This window comes from Manis javanica, chromosome 9, assembly GCF_040802235.1.
Source record: "Manis javanica isolate MJ-LG chromosome 9, MJ_LKY, whole genome shotgun sequence".
In the NCBI taxonomy this organism is placed as follows: Eukaryota; Metazoa; Chordata; class Mammalia; order Pholidota; family Manidae; genus Manis; species Manis javanica.
Genome location: NC_133164.1, coordinates 103,854,282 through 103,877,845, shown reverse-complemented (window position 1 = coordinate 103,877,845; position 23,564 = coordinate 103,854,282). Strand labels below are relative to the sequence as shown.

Sequence of the window (23,564 nt, the reverse complement as noted above, 5' to 3'; positions counted from 1 at the left end):
GCTCTCTTTTGGTTTCCACTTGCATGGGGTATCTTTTTCTATCCCTTTACTTACAGCCTATGTGTGTCCTTAAAGCCAAAGTGAGTCTTCTGCAAACAGCATATAGTTGGATATGTATGGATACTTGCAAATTTCCTGTCTTTGAGATCTAATATTTTTTCTTCCACTTCATCAAGTCTGATGTTGATCCTCTCTCTTGTGCTTTTCATTTTCACTTAGTGTGTTCTTTAGCTCCTGAATTTCTGTTTGGTTCTTTTTATGATTTCTAACTCTCTGTTGAATGTCTCATTTTGTTTATGGGTTGTTTTCCTTTTTTATTGAGTTGTATATCTGTGTTCTCCTGTAGCACATTGGCTGCATTAAAACAATTAATTTGGTTTCTTTGTTAGGTAATTCATAGGTTTCCATTTCTTTAGGATCAGTAAATGGAAAATTACTGTGTTCCTTTGGTGGTGTTATGTTTCTTTGATTTTTCATGTTCCTTGAAGTTTTACTTTACTTTCTTCCTATTCAAAGAAGCAATATCCTCCTCCAGTCTTTACTTCATGGCTTCAGGAAATAAATACCTCCACAAGTCAGTCCTCCTAGAAATTCTGAGGCTTTCTCAGACCTCTTTATGATGTGTCTCCCCACACTTCTTGTTTTCTTTTGAGGAGGGAATTTTTAAGATTGTATGCCTTCTCTTGGTCCTATAAAGCCAGACCAGATACTGAGAGCCTCCCATTCTTTTCCTTAGTGTGGTGCCCTGAAATGTTCAAGTATGTGCCTTCTCCCAATCACACAGTCAGGCCAGCTTTCCGTGCATTCTTGCTAGCCACCTGCAAAGGCTCACACACTCACTGTTCACTGGAGCACATGTACGGAGCCAACCACAGGGCACATGATATGGAGTGTTGGGTGTGCCTGGGTTCCAACTGGCAGGTCTGCAGGCAAGGCATCCCCAGTGGCTCATGAGTGGGCTTTCTGATGGAGTCCATGCAGTTAGATGGATCCACAACGCTTGATGAGTACCAGTCCCTGGTTGCTCCCAGCCTCTTCCAACCCCTCAGCCACAAAGATCACCTCACTATTTTGGGTGGGGCAAGAAAAAAGTAGGCCACTTGGGAAGCTGGGGGAGCCCAATGCTCATTTATGTCACATTCTTTCACTTTCCTCCACGAAAGAGATCACAGGCCAAGGAAGTCTTTTTTGACACTGAACTGTACCACTTTGGGGGCAGGATAAAGTGAAGCTGTTCTTACCCTCTTCAGTGTGTCTATTCTCAGATTTTTGGCTCCAATAATATAGTGGAACTTCTTCACTGGACTCCTAGATCCCCACAAAGGTACTCTCATCCATGGGCAACTATCAAAATCAGTGTTCTGTGTCCGGGTAGATAATGGTAGAAAACTAGTCTGCCATATTGCTGATGTACACCCATGCAGGTACTGAGTTTGTGTGAATACTGTACTCTAATGTTCTATGCTTGCCTCACAATTAGAATGCAAGTACCAAGTGAGATTCTGTTATGGAATTTTAGGTATTAACCTCAGCCTTGCTGTGGAGAGCAAGTTCCTATCCCAAGACATCTTTGGTAGTGTTGGGTTCTGCCCTAGTGATACAGTCTCCACCTGGACTCAGTGTGTGCTTGATTCTGTTCTTTGTTTTTCCTCACCCGGTGTCCTGATCCTTGGATTCTGATCACCTGAACTTCTGATTCACTTCCCAGCCTAGAGCCATGGTAACTGTCAGTTTTCGGATCCCTGGTCTTTACTGTACTCAGTCCAGTCTTGGGGTTGCCTCCATCAGCACTTTTCATTTTATTTTTTCCATCTGGAGATATCCCGAGTCTATGCTCTCACTTCAGTTCAATACGTGACTTACAAGAGAAAAGATTTGTATAGAAGTACCAAAGGGTGATCCTCTGTGATGATCTATAGGGTTACATCATCAAGAGTTTGGCAAATGTTTTTAATTTCACAAACTGTGAGGGATTTCTTACCTCTAAAGCAAAGGTATACTAAAGATTCTCAATGTGTTCTATTCATTCTTAGATCTATAATTCTTAAGAGCAAGAAAATATTTACATACTTATAATTTCATTATATATTTAATCCCTCAGTTACATTTTCAGTGTCTCTGTACTACTTTCTAAGAGTGTGAACATCAATAATTGCTATCATACATCTCAAGATAATTTGTTCCTTTTGCCCCCTTTTTTTATTCATGTCTCTCAATGCAGTGATGATCACATGATGTGACCCATGAAATGCCTTATCAGTCTCTTAGTTTCAGAGTACTGATTAAGATTTTTATCTTCAGAAGGGATTTTTAAAGTTAAAATATTACCTGGAAATGTTTAAATCATAGCCATTACCATTTATTCATTCAGTAAATATTGTTGAGCCCCGACTTGGTGCCAGACTCTGTGACTGTATAATAGATTGATTGACTTAATGACAAAATGTCACTTAGGCTGTCAAGTCACCAGGTGTGAGTGGGGTAGGTTGTCTAACATGTCACTCTGGATTCAAGAATATAATGGTCCAAGATAAAGTAAATGTAACCTCTGGGTTCAAGAGTACAGAAGGAATACAAGAGCTCATTTTTCAGTGTGTGAAATTTGAGTAGGTGAGAAATCCAAAGGTCAGCAGGTATGGGAAAGTGGTAAAACTGGACATGTGGAGGAAATAAGGCATGGTTCAGAGACCAAGCTTTTGCCGTCTCCTCTTTCTCTCTGCCATGAAGTTGCTATTCATCATATAGATTATCCTAGCAGAGACCCAAAGGAGAAGTATGCTGAAGAAGTTCATAAAGTAAGCAAAGTTTGCAAAGTTAACTAAAGAAGTTTTCAGTGGGTAGTGCATACAAATTGTAGATACAGCTGCTACAAGAGTAAATTAAACTGCTGAAACTGGAGGGAATGGGAAGTTTCAGGGCTTGGGAGCTGCTGAAGGAGGACAGTAAAGAAAGCCAGTGTAGTAATGCATATGGCCAGAAGGAACATGCCACTCTCCTCACCTTGCAGATGGGAAACTGGAGTTCCACAGATATTAATTTTCCCGGGTCTTCAAGCTTGTAGTAAGCAGGACAGTATTAGACTTGGATTTTCTAGCCTATGTTAAATAGAGCCTCACTCCTTTTCCCCATGAGGACTCAGACACTCCCTACTGGCTGCTGGTGGAGAAGATGCTGTGAGGGGCAAAGGGGACACTAGCAAGTGAATTTCAGTGGACCGTTCATATATTTTCCACTCCATTTCCCAGTCAACACAGTAAGAAATATGAAGTTTAATAAGTGGTTTGTGCTCTTAAAATATTTAGTAACTTGGTAACATTTTACAGATTTCATAGATAAATTTCGTATAACTGAGTATCTTGTATAACTCATAGAGAAGTTGTAACTTGCTAGTTAGATGAATTGTTAGAAGCTTTGAAGAAACATATCTTACAGCAATATAATTCATCAGAACACAAACTGTTTTCAGTGTTTTTAATGAAATACTGCCAATTCAATACAGAGCAGCAAAAAGTTTTAATTCATTATGAAAGTCAAAGATTAGGGTTAAATACCAAGGATGCTAAATCAGGCCCATTACTGAAAATACAGTTGAAGCTTTAATACATTTATAAAGCAGAATGAAATTATTTCTCCTCTTCCTCCCCCATTCCTTTGGTATTCCATCATATGTATATATCATAATGTATTTATTCTTTCTCCAGGTGATAGGCATTTCAGTTATCTCCAGTTTGGGATTCTTATGAATAAAACTGCTATGAATGTTCTCATACATGTCTTTTGGGGGACATATGCATTTATTTCTGTTAGGTATATACAGGATCACACCTAGAATATTTGATACCTGGAATTCATCATTTTTAGTGCTCCTAGTCCTCTAAAGAGCAAAATTATTTCCAGTAATGAAAATGAAGTGAAATGAATAATAATGACTGGATAGCCAGTGATTGCTATTTTTTCAATTTTTGATTTTTAAATAATTATATATTCACAGAAATTGCAAAAATAATACAGAGATCCCATGTACCCTTATCCAAGTTTCTCCCAATGGTTCTATCTCACATTAACTAGACTACAGTATTAAATAAGAAAGTTGACATTAGTACCATATGTATGGATAGTTCTGTGCCATTTTACCACATGTGTAGATCCATCTAACCCACCACGACAATCAAGATACAGAGTATTCCATCTCCACAAAGATTTCTGTCGTGCTGCCCCTTATTTTCACAGCCACCACTCTCACCCCATCTTCTCTAACCTCTGGCAACCACTAATCTTTTCTCCATCTCCATAATTTCATCATTTCAAGAATGTTATGTAAAGGGAGTCATATAGTATGGGATCTTGTGAGACTGGCTCTTTTCAGTCAGCATAGTGCCTGTGAGGTCCATGCAAGTTGCTGCATGCATCAGTCGTTTTTCCTTTGTATTGCATTGTATGGATGTACTTAAGTTTGTGAAAACCGTTCACTGAATGAAGGACATTTTGGTTGTGTCTAGTATTTAGCTATTACAAATTAATCTAATATGAACATTTGTGTATGCGTTTTTGTATGACCATAAATTTTCATTTCTCTATGATAATTGTCATGTTTTTGCTGGGTTTTGTATTTATGCTTCACTTTTTTTAATTTTTTAAACATGGAAAGATTGATTATTTCTTTGACATATCTTCTTGTAGAGTAACTTAAGCATGTATAGGTTTTAAACTACTAATTAAATTGCGTACACACATTAACATAATAGGAATACAGTTACATAACCAAAGCAGACCTATAATTACCATATTTATGCTTCACTTTTATAGAAACTGCCAAATTGTTCTCCACTGTGGCTTTAATGTTTTATATTCCCACCAGTAATGCATAAGAAATCAGGTTTTTACTTATTCTTGCCAGACTTTGATATTGTCAGTATTAGCACAGAGGTATGTAGTGGTATAATGGTCTTAATTGGCATTTCCCTAATGACTGGTGATGATGAACATCTTTTCATGTGCTTTTTTGCCAGTTATATATCCTCTTTGGTGAAATGCCTCTTCTTGTCTTTTGCTTATTTTCTAATTGGATTAGCTGTTAAGTTTTAAGAGTTTTTTCAATATATTCTAGACATGAGTCCTTTGTGTATGATACATGGTTTGGAAATAGTTTTTCCTAGTCTATAGCTTGTTTTCTTAAAATTTAACTGGCTTTTCACAGAGAAAAATTTTTTGAGTTTGATGATTCCAATTTATCAATACTTCTTTTATGAATCATGCTTTGAAAAATTGTGAAATTTCTTTTTAAGTGTCCTATATTTATACACAATTAAATGATTTGACTCCAGATTAAGGTAGGCATTTTTGGGCTTTATTTTGTTTTGGGGTGTTTTATTAAACAAATACCCTTGGATGTGTTGTCAGGACACTTGAGGGTAGTCTTGCCTCTGTCAATTTCTGGCAGAAGTGATATAATGAAGTACCAAAGAACCCAAACTACAGGGCCAGACTTCGAGGTCTTCAATCCCAGCTCTACCACCTATGAGATGTATGATCTTACCTAAGATGCTTAATGCTCTGTGCCTCCATTTTTTTATCTGAAAACTAGGAATAATGGTAAAAATGAACTTGCAATAATGCTCACTGCGACATCGGTTAAGAAGATTATAACATTTCATACATGTAAAGTGCTTAAATAGTACCTGGCAAATAATAAACACTCAATAACTGTTGCTAATATTATTACTACTACTGGCTGTGTGGCTTGGGAAGACACTTAGGCTCCTTGAGTTTCAATCACTTTAATTTTAAAATGGGGATAATACTTGCTGCTCCATCCAAGTTATAAAATACTTGTGAGCATAAAGTAAGATTTTATGTGTGAAAGTACCATGTAAAGTATTCACAAACAAGAAGCTTTTCTCTCATTAAAATTAATATCAAATTGTAAATCATTAAAATTAGATAGATGTTCTATCTATCTGTAGATAAAAAGGAGCACCCCTAAATTGAGAGTTCCTAAGGTTATGTAATTAGGTGAATCATTAGGATGTAGGGGGAAAATATTTGATATTTATTTTTTATCTCATTTTTAAAATTTTCACTTTTCCATATATTTAATAATTTACATGGTGTAGCAACATAGTAATAACTGTATACAATTTATAAATAATCATATTTGTTATTGGGTGCTGAGAACTTTTTTACTGAAAGGCATACATAATCAAAAAGTTTGAAGACCTACCAATGTAAAGAAATCTTGATGTGGGCACCCTCATGCTGTGTTAATAACTCAGGCCCTCTTGGCACCATGCATCATCATCTACCTTTACAACATTTCTGTACTCTGACTTTATATTAAGGAAGGGAATTATCTTAAGGAAATCATCAGAGATAAGTAGAAAAAGCTGTTTACTCATACTCATTGCAACATTATAATCAAAGTGAGAAGTAACCTATATGTTCATCAAACAGGGAAATGTTTAAATAAACAGTGCTATATTTATAGGCTTTAGCCTCTATTACACAGATCAGTAAACTATAATAAAGTTTTGAAGTTAGGAATTATTTTTAAGAATATTCCACAAGGAAGAATTCCCAATATGTTAGGTGGAAAAAATCAAGATATAAGGAGATACCTAGATAGATACATAGATATGAAAAATGACCCCAATTCTTATAAAAATGTACATACACAGACTGAAAAGAAATACACTAATATTTCTGATAATATCAGTTATCTCTTGCTAGTTGGAGTAAGCATATTTTCAGTGTCTTTATCCTTTTCTATATTTTCCAGTTTCTCTGCAATGAATATGTATTAGTTTCATTATTAGGAAGAGTTTCTATTTTTTAAAGAAAAAAAATGTCATAAGCCCCAATTGTTGTTATTTAGGTTTCAGACTTTCAATAATTGAAAAACTTTCCTAGAGTATAAACATAGTATTGGGAAAGACTTTAATAACTTATCCTGGTCAATTCTTGTAGAATTTCAGACAGATGAATTCATTTGTCAATGATAAAGTATTTTGTTTTGTTATGATAACCTAGAAATTTCAGTTTCTGTTATCTTTTTGAGCCTTCCACAGAATATGAGTAACTGCTGGTTGTTTATGTTGCTAATAAGCATGATTATAATAAATTAAACCAACATTATTTACTGGGCATTCTGTGGGTAGTATGGGGCAAATATTCCTGAGTCCCAACCCTCAAAGAGATTCCAGGTTAGGGAAATGAGACCAACCCTTGTCAAATGTTGAATAATACTCAACAGTATATGATAAATGTCAATTTGTGTGGTATTAACTACTCTTGAATAAGAGTTTAGACCTCATCCGTTCTTTCAGTTTCAACAACTAAAATTTCTTCAAATGTCCTCTTTTGAGCCCATTCTCAACATCAGCTTCTAGGTGCTGAATTTTATTTAGAAATCAAGAATACTTAATATTTATGAACATTAGCATCAGTCAGACGTTCTCAAATGTGACTGTATGCCACAATCCCCTGAGGAGCTCTGAAAAAATACAGTTGCCAGGGTTCTGCCCCCAGATATTCTGATTTAACTAGTCTGGTCTGGGAGTAGGGGAGGAAAGAAGTGGGAAATTGGAATTTGCAAATATCCCCAAGTAATTCAAAAGTGCAGTCAGTGCTGACTATCAGAACCCTGAAACTGAAAATGGGCTCAATGAAGAACTGTTGAAGAAATCTAAACTACTAAGACTTAGAAAGGATGAGGCCTAAACACTTACTGATAGAGCACTTCTTTTTGAATGGTAACATAGGCCTGGGTGTGAAAAGGTAACAACAAGGGCTGTTTTCTCAACTCTGGCAGAAACACCTTCAGTGGGCTTCTGCCCTGCCAGGAACCCAGGGGCAAGGGGAAGCTTCACCATGATTTGCTGATTCTACCCTTGGATCTTTCCTTGGATGTGCACGTAGGGTCCCTTCTAACCAAAGTCTTAATCCACTTTACTATCACACGGACCTGTGTCTTGTCTATTTCCTTGTAATAATAATAGTTACAATTTATTGAGCTCCTACTATCTGTCAGGTATTTATATCCATTATCTCTAATCTTTACCAGAATCCTGAAAAACAATATTTTATAGATAAAGAAACAGGCTCAGATAGCCTGAGTTTTTGAATCCATGGTCACCCAGAAGTGTCAAAATCAAGATTCAAAGCCTGCTCGGCCTGACTCCAGTGCCTTACCTTTTCTGTGACATCTTGGCGCTAGCCTCCCTGCCGCTCCCTCACGTTTCCTCTGGCTCAGACAGCCTACATCCAGACCTTTTATTTTTCTCACTTCAGTGTCTGACCATGCAGATATATGCCCAAATAGAGCAGTGTCTTATGAAAGGCTGGGTCTTGCCTTTTAAAAATTCTCCTTTTAGGGAATGCTGTGAGGAGCTCCGTGCTGAACTGTTTTGTATCCATCAGAAGAAAGTGTGCGAGGAGCGGAAAGCACAGATAGCATTTAATGAGGAGCTGAAAAGGCAAAAACTGGTGGAAGAGCACATGTTCTCAAAGCTCTGGGAGGAAGACCGACTAGCCAAGGAAAAGCGAGAAGCCGAGAAAGCAAAGAGACAGAAAGAGCTGGTGGAGAACACACGGCTGGGGCTGAATGCCCAGATCACCAGCATCTGGGCACAAAGGCAGGCCGCACGGCAGCTGAAGGAAGAGGAGGCGCGCTTTGCGGTAGGCTTTTTACAATGCTTGTCACAGGATGACCAACTCCGTGGGTGTGGTGCACGCTTTACAGGCTGGTTCCTGGGAAGTTTGCCTAATGGTCTGGCTGCTTCACACGTCAACAGAGCATGGTCAGAGCCTTAGATTTCAAGGCTCAGCTAACAATGCTGTCCCATTGTATAGGGCAAATTATTTCACTACTGTGATTCAGTTTCTTCATCTGAAAAATGAGACAAAAGACACTTGTTTTTGTTGTGAAGATGGAATGGGATGACCATTGCCAGTGGGATGGAGGGCTAGTGACAATTTGGCAACATCCCCCAATCTTTGATATGGAGAATTGACAGTTTCTACACCCTGTGTAGAGTGCTAGACAACAGCTATAGTGGTACCCTTCCTCCGCCCCAAGCCACCAACATCAGTAATTCTGTTCCAACAAGATCACTGTTCCTATTATGTAGAAATTACAGCTGTTGCTTGAAATGTGTGAAGGTACTCAAAACTGGAGCAATTTTATATGTATATAAAGATTTCAGCATCTGTTACTTTACTCTAAATTTAGGAAAAAGGTATTGTTTTCCTGGGAAATCCCAAGTACTGAAACTTGGAGCCATAAGAAATGTTAAATGTAAGCTATTTCAACATGAACCCTAGAAACCCCTGGATTTAAGACTGTTTTCTTGTGGGAAGTTTAGTAGAAGATGTCTAAATATTTTGGCTCTTCAAAGAAAATAAAAATGGTGGCCTTCACACTGCCTTATATATACCCATCCTCTGATGTAAGATACCTTATGAGCCATTTTTACTTAAACACAGCTGACACTAAGTGTGTGTGCTTTTTTCTCACACCAAACAATTCTCTGATTCTCTGTGGATACCCAACTTGATGAACAACAATTCAGTTCCAATCTGACACTAATTACCCAGAAATAGCCTCATTCTGCATGAGTTTAAAGCCTCCGTTTTACAGAACTGCCCTGACTTCAGAAGCCAGTCAGTAACAGTGGGTCCCCAGGATACCTACATTCTCTTCAACTTGGATGCAAAGTCACAGGTTCACATGACTCCCCTCAGGTTCGATAATTCACTAAAACAACTTGTAGAACTCAGGAAAGTGCTTTACTTACTAATTTGTTGTAAAAGCTATGGGCAGAACAGCCAAATGGAAGAGATGCATAGAGCAAGGTGTCAGGGGTGGCATCCAGAGCTTCCATGACCTCTCTGGGTACACAATGTTCCTGGCACCTCAATGTGTTTACCATCCCTCAAGTTCTCCAAACCCTTAGGGTTTTTATGGCAGTTTTGTTATGTAGGCACGATTGATTAAATCTTGGGCATTACTGATTGAACTCAGTCTCTGGCCCCTTACCAGGGATAGAGCTGAAAGTTCCAACGCTTTAATCACATGGTTTGATCTTTTTGGTTACCAGCCCCATCCTGAAGTTACCTAGGGTGGCCAGCCACCAGTCGTCTCATTAGGATACAAAAGGTAGTCCTTTTACCTTGGATTCCAAGAGTTTTCAAAGCTCTGAACCAAGAACTGAAGATAAAAACCGAATATGTATTTTATCATACCACACCTAGCTATCTCTGTTTCTACCTTCCTTTAAAAAAATTTTTGGAAATTAAAAAATAATGATTTAAGACTCACAAGAAGTTGCAAAAATAGTAGAGAGTTCCTGATGCCCTTATATAACCAATATCATATATAACTGTAAAAACCAGAAAATTGACATTGATGTTTTACTTTCAACTAAACTTATTCCTTACGTAACTAAATTAACACCTTCTTTGGATTTCACCCGTTTTTATATGCACTCTTTTGGGGAAGGAGGGTATGATCTATGAAACTTTATCACATGTATAGATTTCTGTAACCAGTGCCAAAATCAGGATATAGAACTGTTTCATCACCCAAAGAAACTCCTTCCAGCTATAATGTATAGTTATATTCTCCCTCAACCCTAGCCCCTGGCAGCCACTGGTATGTTCTTTATCACTACTGTTTTGTAATTTTGAGAATGTTATGTAAATCCCACCCTTTTAAATGTTTTATTATGAACACTTTCAAATGCACAGAAGTGGAGAGTACAGTGAACCTCTGTGTACCCATCTCCCGTTTTCAGCAGCTGTTGCATTTTGCAGTATTGATTTCCTCCATCCTCCCCAACTTCACTTCATTTTTATGTTTTAAAACAAATCCCAAAAATGTCATTTGCCCCTTAAATATATCTCAAGTATTCGTCTCAACAACATAATTGACATTTTCTTTCAAATGCCACTATCTAACCTAAAAAAATTAATGGTAATTCCTTTTAATCATAAAAAATCAGCATCAAATTTTCCATCACTGTCTAAATTATTTGATACTTAAATCAGAATCCAAACATGATTGTTATGAGTCTCTTAAATATGACTGTTTATTATCAAACCAGGGCACATTTGAGATTGAAAGGTATACAATAAATTCATTACATTAGCATAATAGGTATAAAATCAGAACTGTCTTGGTGAAACCAAGACATGGTAAGCTACTTTTAGGTCTCTTAATTTTGTAGTTCTTCCCTGTCCTATCTCTACTTGTCTCACAGTCTGGATTTGGCTGATGTCTACCTTCTGGTGTAGTCAACCTTACTTTTAAAGTATGACCTGATCTTTTCACTAACTTTCATGTTTGATACCCATTGCTTTTCCGTAGATACTGCAGAGCATTTTCAACTTACACTATCTCATTTGACCCTCACAATTCAGGATTTACTGCTCATGACATTAATGGAAAAATCTAGCACATAACTACCCTCTCACAAATCAGTAATCATGGTAATAATCATGGCTGATGTGAGTCTCGTTTAAATCAAGTCAATGGGGATTTATTCGGTGCTCACTATTGCTATGTCATCTCCTGTTCCAGATGGGCAAGTACTTATTTCTCCAGGAGAGTTCAGCTGCCTCTGGCAGGAGAACTAATGCCCCAGCTTATACCATACCCAGATTTTCTACCAAACCCACAATGCCCAACAGCATTGTGCCCCAGGAAAAACTGCTTAGTTGGCCACACGATTAAACTCAGCCAGGAGGGCCAGGAAGACAAGAAAATGAGAGGAATCAAGAATGCTTTTAAAGGAAAAAATGCTCAAAATGTAATTTTGTGTATGTAGCTGATGTGCACATTTCTGCTTTGGGACTTAGTTGCTGCTTAACAATGTATCCAAATCTAGATGTGCAGCTGTGCATGAAGGGTAAAGGCTAGGAGGTCAATACACTGAAATGTTGACAGTAGTAGGGGGTGATGGGTACTAGGAGTAAAGGTGATTTCTCTTTATACTTTTCTGCATTTTGAACTCCACAACTACTTATTTTATAGATACACACACACACACAGCAATTTCACAAAGCCTTATTGCTGACTCAGGAATGAAAAGGCAAGTTTATTTCATATAGTTCCTCTCAATTCAGGTCTGTGTATTCCCAAGAAATCCTTTATTCTCATCTCTTAAATGAAATGCATTAACTTGTTTTGTCTACCTATACTGGTGTTTTTTCTTTACAATTGTGTTTCCATAGGAAAATGAGAAAGCACAGGTGAAACTTGAGAATGAACAGGATAAGCTAAAGAAACAGAAAACAAAACAGGAAATTAGGACCACTTTGCAAAAAGCCCTCCAAGAGAAGATAGAGCATATTCAGCAGGAATACAGAGAAGAGCAGGACTTAAACATGAAGCTTGTACAAAGGGCCCTTCAAGACTTACAGGAAGAGGCTGATAAAAAGAAGCAAAAAAGAGTAAGATGGTTATTAATTGCTTACTATGTGCTGAATGAGAACCTTTGTTGAGCTCTGTTTTTTTTTTTGTTGTTGAAGTATCATTGATATACAATCTTAGATTGGTTTCAAGTATACAACAGAGTGGTTCAACAATTACCCATATTATTAAATCCTCACCCCCACTAGTGCAGCTACTATCTGTGAACATAGCAAGATGTTACAGAATCATTGGCTATATTCTCCATACTGTACAACAATCCCAATGGCCAACTTACATTATAATTGAGAATTTTTGTGCCCTTTTATTCCCCTCACCTTCCCCACCCACCCAACCTAACCTCTCCTCCATGGTAACTACCAACCACTTCTCAGTGTCTATGAATCTACTGCTGTTTTCTTCATTTTAGTTTTATATTCTACAAATAAGTAAATCATATGATACTTCTCTTTCTCTGCCTGGCTTATTTCACATAGCATAATGCACTAGGTCCATCAATGTTGTTACAAATGGCAGGGTTTCTTTTTTATGACTGAATAATATTCCATTGTGTATTTATCAATTCATCTATTGGTGGACACTTTAGTTGCTTCCATATCTTGGCTATTATAAATAATGTGGTGATAAACATAAGTATGTGTATATCTTTTTGAGTCAGGGATTTTGTTTTCTTTGGATAAAGTCCTAAAAGTGGAATTACTGGGTCTTATGGTATTTCTATTTTTAGTTTTTTGAGTAAGCTCCATACAGCTTTCCACACTGGCTGCACCAATTGACATTCCCATCAACAGTGAAGGAAGATTCCCTTTTCTCTACATTCTTGCCAACACTTGTTATTTCTTGTCTTTGGATAGTAGTCATTTTAACTGGTGTGAGGTGATATCTCATTATGTTTTTTATTTGCATTTCCCTGATTGTTAGCAATGTGGAACATCTTTCCATATGCCTACTGGCCATCTGTATTCATTCCTTTTTTGGAGAAATATCTGTTCAGGTCCTCCATCTATTTTGTAATCATGTTATTTGTTTCTTTAGTGTTGAGGTGGATGAGGCCTTTATATATTTTGGATGTTAACCCCTTTTTGGATGAATTGTTTATGAATATATTCTCCCATACTGTAGGTTGCCTTTTTGTGCTGCTGATTATATCCTTTGCTGTACAGAAGCTTTTTGGTTTCATGTAGTCCCACTTGTTGCTTTTTACTTTTGTTTCCCTTGCCTGAGATATGTCCAGGAAAAAATTGCTCATGCTTATTATGTTCAAGAGATTTTTGTCTATGTCTTCTAAGAGTTTTATGGTTTCATGTCTTACATTTAGGTCTTTGATTCATTTTGAGTTTACTTTTAATCCAGTTTCATTCTCTTGCATGCAGCTGTCCAGTTTCCCAACACCAGTCATTGAAGAGACTCTTTTACCCATTGTATATTCAGGGCTCCTTTATTGTGTATAAATTGACCATATATGCATAGGTTTACATCCAGGCTCTCTACTCTGTTTCATTGATCTATAGACCTGTTCTTGTGCCAGTACCATACTGTTTTGAGTACTGTAGTTTTGTAATATACCTTGAGGTCAGAGAGCATGATACCCCCAGCTTTGTTGTTCTTTCTCAGGATTGCTTTGGCTATTTGGGGTCTTTTGTAGTTCCATATGAATTTTAGGATTATTTTCTGTAGTTCATTGAAAAATGCCATTGGTATTTTGATAGAGATTACATTGACTCTCTAAATTGCTCTGGGCAGCATGGCCATTTTGACAGTATTTATTCCTTATTTATTCTCTGTCTGGTAGATTTACTGATGTAAGTGGTGTGTTAAAGTCTTCTAATATATGAATGAGTTCCAGCCTATTTCTCTCTTTAATTCTGCTAGTATTTTACATATTTACATGCTCCTATGTTGGGTGCATAGATATTTATAATGGTTATATCCCCTTGTTGGACTGATCCCTTTTTCAAAATGAAATGGCCTTCTTTGTCTCTTCTTTGTTTTGAAATCTATTTTGTCTGATATAAGTACTGCTACTCCTGCTTATTTCTCCTTATTGTTTGCATGAAATATCTTTCTCCACGCTTTCACTTTTAGTCTGTGTATGTCTTTGGGTCTGAAATGAGTCTCCTATAGGCAGCATATAGATGAGTGTTGTTTTTTAATCCATTCTGCCACTCTATATCTCTTGATTGATGCATTCACACCAGTTACATTTAAGGTAATGATTGATAAGTAGTTATTACCATTTTTTCATTAAGGTATTGCTGATATACAATCTTATGCTCAGGTTTCACATGAGCAACATTGTGGTTACTACATTCCCCCTATTATCAAGTCCCCACCACAGACCCATTATAGTCACTGTCCATCAGCATAGTAAGATGCTATAGAGTCACTACTTGTCTTCTCTGTGCTATACTTCCTTCCACTTGCCCCTCCTAAATTATGTATGCTAATCATAATAACCCTTAATCTCTTATCCCTCCCTTCCCACCCACCCTCCCCAGTTCATTTTCCTTTAGTAACTGTTAGTCCTTTCTTGGATCCTGTGAGTCTGCTGCCGTTCTGTTCCTACAGTTTTTATTTTGTGGTTATACTCCATAAATGACTGCATCATTTGGTATTTGTCTTTCTCCACCTGGCTTATTTCATTGAGCATAATACCCTCTAGCTCCATCCATGTTGTTGCAAATGTTAGAATTTGTTTTCTTCTTATGGCTGAATAATATTCCATTGTATATATATACTACATCTTCTTTATCCATTCATTTACTAATGGACACTTAGGTTGCTTCCATATCTTGGCTACTGTAAATAGTGCTGCTATAAACATAGGGGTGCATATGCCTTTTTGAATCTGGGATCCTGCATTCTTAGGGTAAATTCCTAGGAGTGGAATTGCTGGGTCAAATGGTATTTTTATTCTGAGTTTTTTGAGGAACATCCATTCTACTTTCCACAATGGTTGAACTAATTTACATTCCCACCAGCAGTGTAGGAGGGTTCCCCTTTCTCCACATCCTCACCAATATTTGTTGTTGTCTGTCTTTTGGATGTTGGCCGTCCTAACTGGTGTGAGGTGACATCTCATGGTGGTTTTAATTTGCATTTCCCTGATAATTAGCGATGTGTAGCATCTTTTCATGTGCCTGTTTGCCATCTGAATTTCTTCTTTGTAGAAGTGTCTGTTCAGATCCTCTGCCCATTTTTTAATTGGATTATATCCTTTTTGGAGGCATGTGAGCTCTTTATATATTTTGGATGTCAACCCCTTATCAGATATGTCATTTATGAATACATTCCCCCATATGGTAGGATGCCTTTTTGTTTTACTGATGGTGTCTTTTGCCATACAGAAGGTTTTTAGTTTGATATAGTCCCTCGTGTTCATTTTTGCTTTTTGTTTCTCTTGCCTGAGGAGATATATTTATGAAAAAGTTGCTCATGTTTATGTTCAAGAGATTTTTGCCTATGTTTTCTTGTAAGAGTTTTATAGTTTCATGACTTATATTCAGGTCTTTGATACATTTTGAGTTTACTTTTGTGTATGGAGTTAGACAATAATCCAGGTTTATTCTCTTGCATGTAGCTGTTCAGTTTTGCCAACACCTGCTGAAGAGGCTGTCATTTCTCCATTGTATGTCCATGGCTCCTTTATCACATATTAATTGGCCATATATGTGTGAGTTTATATCTGGGTTCTCTATTCTGTTCCGTTGGTCTATGAGTCTGTTCTTCTACCATTACCAAATTGTCTTGATTACTGTGCTTTGTAGTAGAGCTTGAAGTTGGGGAGCATAATCTCCCCTGCTTTATTCTCCCTTTTCAGGATTGCTTTGGCTATTCGGGTTCTATGGTTCCATATGAACTTTAGAACTATTTATTTCAGTTCATTGAAGAATGCTTTAGGTATTTTGATAGGGATTGCATCGAATCTGTAGATTGCTTTAGGCAGGATGGCCATTTTTACAATTCTTCCTACCCAAGAGCATGGGATGTATTTCCATTTATTAGTGTGCTCTTTAATTTCTCTCAAGAGTGTCTTGTAGTTTTCAGGGTATATGTCTTTCACTTCCTCGGTTAGGTTTATTCCTAGGTATTTTATTCTTTTTGATGCAATTGTGAATGCAATTGTTTTCCTGATTTCTCTGTCTGCTAGTTCATTGTTAATCTATAGGAAAGCAACAGGTTTCTGTGTATTAATTTTGTATCCTGCAACTTTGCTGAATTCAGATATTAGTTCTAGTAGTTTTGGAGTGGAGTCTTTAGGGATTTTTATGTATAATATCATGTCATCTGCAAATAGTGACAGTTTGACTTCTTCTTTAACAATCTGGATGCCTTGTATATCTTTGTTTTGTCTGATTGCTGTGGCTAGGACCTCCAGTACTATGTTGAATAGCAGTGGGGAGAGTGGGCATCCCTGTCTTGTTCCTGATCTTAGAGGACAAGCTTTCAGCTTCTCATTGTTAAGTATGATGTTGGCTGTGGGTTTGTCATATACGGCCTTTATTAGGTTGAGGTACATTCCCTCTATACCCATTTTGTTGAGAGTTTTTATCATGAATGGATGTTGAATTTTGTCAAGTGCTTTTTCAGCATCTGTGGAGATGATCATGTGGTTTTTGTTCTTCTTTTTGTTGATGTGGTGGATGATGTTGATGAATTTTTGAATATTGTACCATCCTTGCATCCCTGAAATAAATCCTACTTGATCATGATGGATGATCTTTTTGATGTATTTTTGAATTTGGTTTGCTAATATTTTGTTAAGTATTTTTGCATCTATTTTCATGAGGGTTATTGGTCTGTAATTTTCTTTTTTTGTGGTGTCTTTGCCTGTTTTTGGTATTAGAGTGATGCTGGCTTCATAGAAGGAGTTTGGGAGTATTCCCACCACTTTTATTTTTTTGGAAATCTTTAAGGAGAATGGATATTATATCTTCACTAAATGTCTGATAAAATTCAGCAGTGAAGCTGTCTGTTCTTGGAGTTTTGTTCCTGTAGATTTTTGATTACCTATTCAATTTCATTCCTGGTAATTGGTCTGTTCAGATTTTCTATTTCTTCCAGGGTCAGTCTTGGAAGGTTGTATTTTTCTAAAAATTGTCCATTTCTTCTAGGTTATTCAGTTTGTTAGCATATAATTTTTCATAGTATTCTGTAATAATTCTTTGTATTTCAGTGGTATCCATAGTGATTTTTCCTTTCACATTTCCTTTCTGATTCTGTTTATGTGTGTAAATTCTCTTTTTTGCTTGATAAGTCTGGCTAGTGGTTTATCTATTTTGTTTATTTTCTCACAAAACCAGCTCTTGGTTTCATTAATTTTTCCTATTGTTTTATTCTTCTTAGTTTTATTTATTTCTTCTCTAATCTTTATTATGTCCCTCCTTCTACTGACTTTCGGCCTCATTTGTTCTTCTTTTTTCAGTTTCTATAATTGTGAAGTTAGACTGTTCATTTGGGATTGTTCTTCCTTCTTTCAAAACGCCTGGATTGGTATATACTTTCCTCTTAGAAGTGCCTTCACTGCGCCCACAGAAGTTGGGGTATTGAGGTGTTGTTTTCATTTGTCTCCATATATTGCTTGATCTTTGTTTTAATTTTGGTCATTGATCCATTGATTATTTAAGAGCATGTTGTTAAGCCTCCATGTGTTTGTGAGCCTTTTTGTTTTCTTTGTACAATTTATTTCTAGTTTCAGACCTTTATGATCTGAGAAGTTGGTTGGTACAATTTCAATCTTTTTGAATTTGCTGAGGCTCTTTTTGTGGCCTAGTATGTGTGTATTCTGGAAAATGTTCCATGTGCACTTGAGAAGAATGTGTATCCTACTGCTTTTGGGTGGAGTGTTCTGTAGATGTCTGTTAGGTCCATCTTTTCTAATATGTTGTTCAGTGCCTCTTCCTTACTTATTTTCTGTCTGTTTGATCTCTCCTTTAGAGTGAGCGGTGTATTAAAGTCTCCTAAAATGAATGCATATGCATCTTCTTTATTTCTGTTAATATTTGTTTTACATATGTAGGTGCTCTTTTGTTGTGTGCATAGATATTTATAATGGTTATGTCCTCTTGTTGGAATGACCCCTTTATTATTATGTAATGTCCTTGTTTGTCTCTTGTTACTTTCTTTGTTTTGAGGTCTATTTTCTCCAATACAAGTACTGCAACTCCGTTTTTTTCTCCCTATTGTTTGCATGAAATGTATTTTTCCATCCCTTTACTTTTAGTCTATGTATGTCTTTGGGTTTGAAGTGAGTGTCTTTTAGGGAACATATAGGTGGCAGGCGGGTCTTGCTTTTTTATCCATTCTGTAACTCTGTGTCTTTTGATTGATGCATGCAGTCCATTTACATTTAGGGTGATTATTGACAGGTATGTACTTATTGCCATTGCAGCCTTTCTATTCGTGGTCACTAAAGGTTCAAGGGAAGCTTCTTTACTATCTAACAGTCTACCTTAAATCACTTATTATGCTATTATAAACACAGTCTGAAGATTCTTTTTTCTCTCCCTTCTGTTTCTTCCTCCTCCACTCTTTATATGTTAGGTGTCATATTCTGTACTCTTTGTGTATCCCTTGACTGACTTGGTGGATAGCTGATTTAATTTTGCATTTGGTTAGTATTTAGTTGGTCTACTTTCTTTGCTGTTGTTTTATTTTCTCTGATGACAGCTATTTAGCCTTAGGCATACTTCCATCTAGAGTAGTCCCTTTAAAATACACTGTAGAGATAGTTTGTGGGAGGTAAATTCCCTCAACTTTTGCTTATCTGGGAATTGTTTAATCCCTCCCTCAAATTTAAATGATTATCTTGCTGGGTAGATTATTCTTGCTTCGAGGCCCTTCTGTTTCGTTGCATTGACTATATCATGCCACTCCCTTCTGGCCTGTAAGGTTTCTGCTGAGAAATCTGATGATAGCCTGATGAGTTTTCCTTCATAGGGGATCTTTTTTTCTCTGGCTGCTTTTAATACTCTGTCATTGTCCTTGATCTTTGCCATTTAAATTATTGTATGTCTTGGTGTTGTCCTCCTTGGGTCCCTTGTGTTGGGAGATCTGTGGACTTCCATGGCCTGAGAGACTATTTCCTTTCCCTGATTGGGGAAGTTTTCAGCAATTATTTCTTCAAAGACATTGTACATCCCTTTTTCTCTCTTCTTCTTCTTCTGGTACCCCTATAATGTGAATATTGTTCTGTTTGGATTGGTCACACAGTAATATTCTTTCATTCCTAGAGATTCTTTTTTCTCTTTCTCGGCTTCTCTGTATTCCTGTTTTCTCATTTCAATTCTATTCACTCTCTCTTCTACCTTACCTAGTTTGGTTTTAAATTTCTCCATTGTTTGTTTCTTTTCAGTTATCTCTCCCTTAGCTCGTGAATATTTTTCTGTAGCTCCATTAGCATGCTTATGACTTTTATTTTGAATTCCTTTTCAGGAAGATTGGTGATTTCACTTTCACCATGCTCTCTTTCTCATGTTTGAGGGATTTTGGATTGAACAGGTTCTTCTGCCTTTTCATAGTCCTGGAGCAATGGGAGTGGTCACAGGAAAGTTGTGTGGGCATCAGCTGGGAGTGATGCTGGGGTTCTTGTTCACAGAATCAAAGAATCAACTTCGTAAAGACTCAAGATAAGAGAGCAAGTGACAGGCTTTTATTTAGAGATAAAGCAAGAGGACAGAGCTCCTGGCTTATGCCAGGAGGGGACAAGAGAGCCCCCAGGTGGTGCATTTTCTAGGGGTTTTATAGATGGTTGAGAGACAACGTACTAGGAATGCAGACCTCGTAAGTGGTCCCAAAATGTTTATCTTTGAAGAGACAGTAAGTTTCCTATTAGTCTTCCTGATTTATTTACAAGAAATTTACTGCTCTATTTTCCTCCCAGGATAGCACCTTCCTAGTCTGGGAGCATATCACTCAAGACTGCCTGCTTTGCTCCTAAGGTGGGCTGAGTTATTGTTTGTGTGTTAAAGAGTATGCGAAGAAAGTTAGTTTTTAACAAATTGGGTTTTAAAATGCAATCTTCTTTTCAAGATGGAATCCTTCCTGTTTGTTTTGGTCTTGCTTGTTAAATTGCTCAGGTGGCAAATCAGTTGACTAGAGCTGGAGGAAGAAAAGCAACACTGGGTAAATTCAGAAAAATAAGCTGAGCCCCCCAGCAGGCCAAATCAAATCCCACAATCACAATGGATTATCTTGCTTCATTTTTTCCAGAGGCCCTCACCGTACTCTGTCTAAGCCCATGGTCTGTGTCTCAGGAGGAGAAAGTTCCTTCCCGCTTCCCAGTCGCAGTGCCTGTCTCTGCTGTCTGTGCCAGTTAACCAAACAGGGAATGGCCTCTGGGTTAATCTCCTAAACTTCCGTGGGTGGGGTGGCCCTAACCATGGCCTAGGTTGATGGCAGGGGTCGCAGGCAAATGGTGCGGGTTCTGCCTTGTGGACAAAGCCCTTTTGTGCTTCCCGGTTGCAGTGCCTGTCTCCACTGTCTGAGCTGGTTAGCCATGCCACAGGGAGTGGCCTCTGCGTTAATCCTCTAAACTGCCATGGGCAGGGCTGCCCTCCTGCTGGCCTAGGAGATGGTGGCCATCCATCTAGCAATGCAGGTATTTGCAGGGAGGACAAAGCCCTTTCCTGCTTCCTGATTGCCATGCCTGTCTCTGCTGCCTGGGCCGGTTAGCTGCTGGAAGGGAGAAGCCTTTGCATTAAGTTGTGTAGTTGCTGTAGGTGGGGCTGCTCTCTGGCTGGTCTGCAGCTATGGCAGGGACAGTGGGTTTGTGCACAGGTACTGGTGGGGAGGAAGGCATGGCAGGAGGGAAGGAGTGGCAGGCTGCTTATTGTGGTGAGGGACCCTGGGGCTGCATGCCAACCAGGCAAATAGGGCGCCTGAAGCTCCTGAAAGGTCCCAACCTGCTGGGCTGAGTGTGCCAGGACAATTTTGTCCACATGTTCCTTCTCCTAAACTCTTGCTCTTTTAGCAACCTTGTGACTGTTGAGAAGTCTTTTTAAATGCCTGCTGTTTTTTTTGTCCCAGGCAGCTGGTTGTGGGAACCTGTTCACAGTCTTAGTCTCTGACTTTGGTTTTCAGCCCCTCAAATCTCCAGAGCACCATGCAATGTGGGTCTGTGCTCCCTAAAAAAAATCTTTTCTAGGGCTGGGTATTTAGCAGTCCTGTGCTTCTGCTCCCTCCCCACTCTGATTCTCTTCCTCCTGCCAGTGAGCTGAGGTGGGAGGAGTGCTCGAGTCCCACTGGGTCGTGGCTTTTCACTTTACCCTTTTCCGTGAGATGTTCACTTCTCTCAGATGTAGACTGGCTGGTGTACCCTTACTTCTGGTTACTCTCTTAGAAATAGTTGTATTTGCTGTATTTTCAAAACATATGTGGTTTTGGGAGATTTCCACCACACTTCTCATGCTGCTATCTTTTCCCTTCTCAGGTAGTTATTGCCATTGTATTGTTTCCTGGTTGTTTTGTAGTTCCTCTCTGTTTCTTTCTTCCTCTCTTATGCTCTTCTTTTGTTATTTGATGTTTTTTTAAGTGTTGTGATTGGATTTCTCTCTTTCAATTTTTTGTGTATGTACTATAGGCTTTAGCTTTGTGGTCACCATAAGGTTCATGGATAGCTTCCTGACTATTTAACAGTCTATATTAAGTTGATGATTGCTCTGTTTCAAACACAATCTAAAATTACTTCTTTTTTATTCTTCTTCCTCCTTCATAATTTATGTATTAGATGTCATAATCTGCATTTTGTATATAGTTGCCTTATCTGATTTTGTATATAGTTGGTTTTACTACTTTTGTTTTGTTTTAATTTCATACTTGGTAAGTAATTGGTCTACCTTTACTGTGGGTTTATTTTCACTGTTGAAAACTATTTAGATTTAAGAACATTTCTATCTACAGAAGTCCTTTTTACATAACTGTAATGCCAGTTTAGTGGTTAAAAATTCCATCAGCCTTCATTTATCTGGGAAACTTTTAATCCTTTCTTCAAATTGAAATGATAATCCTGCTGGGTAGAGGATTCTTGGTTGAAGGCCCTTATTTTTCAATACATTAAATACTTCATGCCACTCCCTCTGGCCTGTAAAGTTTCTGCTGAGAAGTCTGCTGATAGCCTGAGGGTTTCCCTTATAAGTAATGTTTTGTCTCTCTCTGGCTGCTTTCAGTACCCTCCCCTTACCCTTAGTCTTTGTCATTTTGGTGTTTGTAAGTCTGGGGAGAGGAAATCCCAGGGAAAAATACCTCTAAAAACCAAAATCAGTCAAAGGGAGAAATAAAGTTTAAAACCCGTTTATTGCTCACAAACTGCAGTCCAGAGCCGTCTCTCTCCTCTGCTCCTGAAAAAGCCCACAAGCCAGCCAGCCCCCTCCCCTTAACCTCTCAGGTTCAGATATGCCCTCAGTTGCCCAGGTAATTATCCATTGATATGGAGATGAACTTCTCTCTACCCCTGAGGATATGCAAATGCACTAAAGCCAGTGAGATATTCTGGAAATGTTACAATTTTACCCACAGTGTCATCTTCCTGGGGTTCCTTTTGGTAGGGGTTCTCTGTACTTCCATGACCTGGCTGTCTATTTCCTTCCCCAGATTGGGGAAATTTTCAACCATTATTTCTTAAAAGAGACTTTCTATCCCTTTGTTTCTCTCTTCTTCTGGTACCCCCATCATGTGAATATTGTTTCGTTTGGATTGGTCACACAGCTCTATTATCATTCTTTCATTCCTAGAAATTCTTTTTTCTCTCTGTTCCTCAGCTACACTGTTTTCCTGTTCTCTAATTTCCATCTCATTGTCTCCAATCTATTGTTCATTCCCTCCATTTATATTTCATTTCAGTTACTGTATTCTTCACCTCTGAGTGTCTCTTTTTCAACTCTTCTCTTTGTTGAAGTCATCTCTGAGATCATCAATACTTTTCCACAATGAGTGAACATATTTATGACTGTTACTTTGAAATCTTTATCAAGAAGATTGGTGATCTCTGTTTTGTTGTTGGCCAACTCATCTGGGGAGGTCTGTCCCTGTACACTAGGTGAAACCTCAACCTTGGGCGGGGAGGGTTCATGACTCTGATTGAGATAGAATTCTCAAACAGCTGGACAAGTGTATGTAAGGAAGGAATTCATTAAAGTGA

At 37.9% G+C, this 23,564-nt stretch overlaps 1 protein-coding gene across 1 annotated transcript in view; it reads left to right on the top strand.

Annotated features, from left to right (window-relative positions):
* The window catches only part of CFAP53 (cilia and flagella associated protein 53), a 46,649-nt gene that overhangs the window by 9,200 nt on the left and 13,885 nt on the right, over positions 1-23,564 (top strand). Inside the window, exons 4-5 of the mRNA XM_017665462.3 lie at positions 8,370-8,673; positions 12,229-12,447. Coding sequence (XP_017520951.2) covers positions 8,370-8,673; positions 12,229-12,447 — 523 coding nt within the window. The remainder of the gene's footprint in view (positions 1-8,369; positions 8,674-12,228; positions 12,448-23,564) is intronic.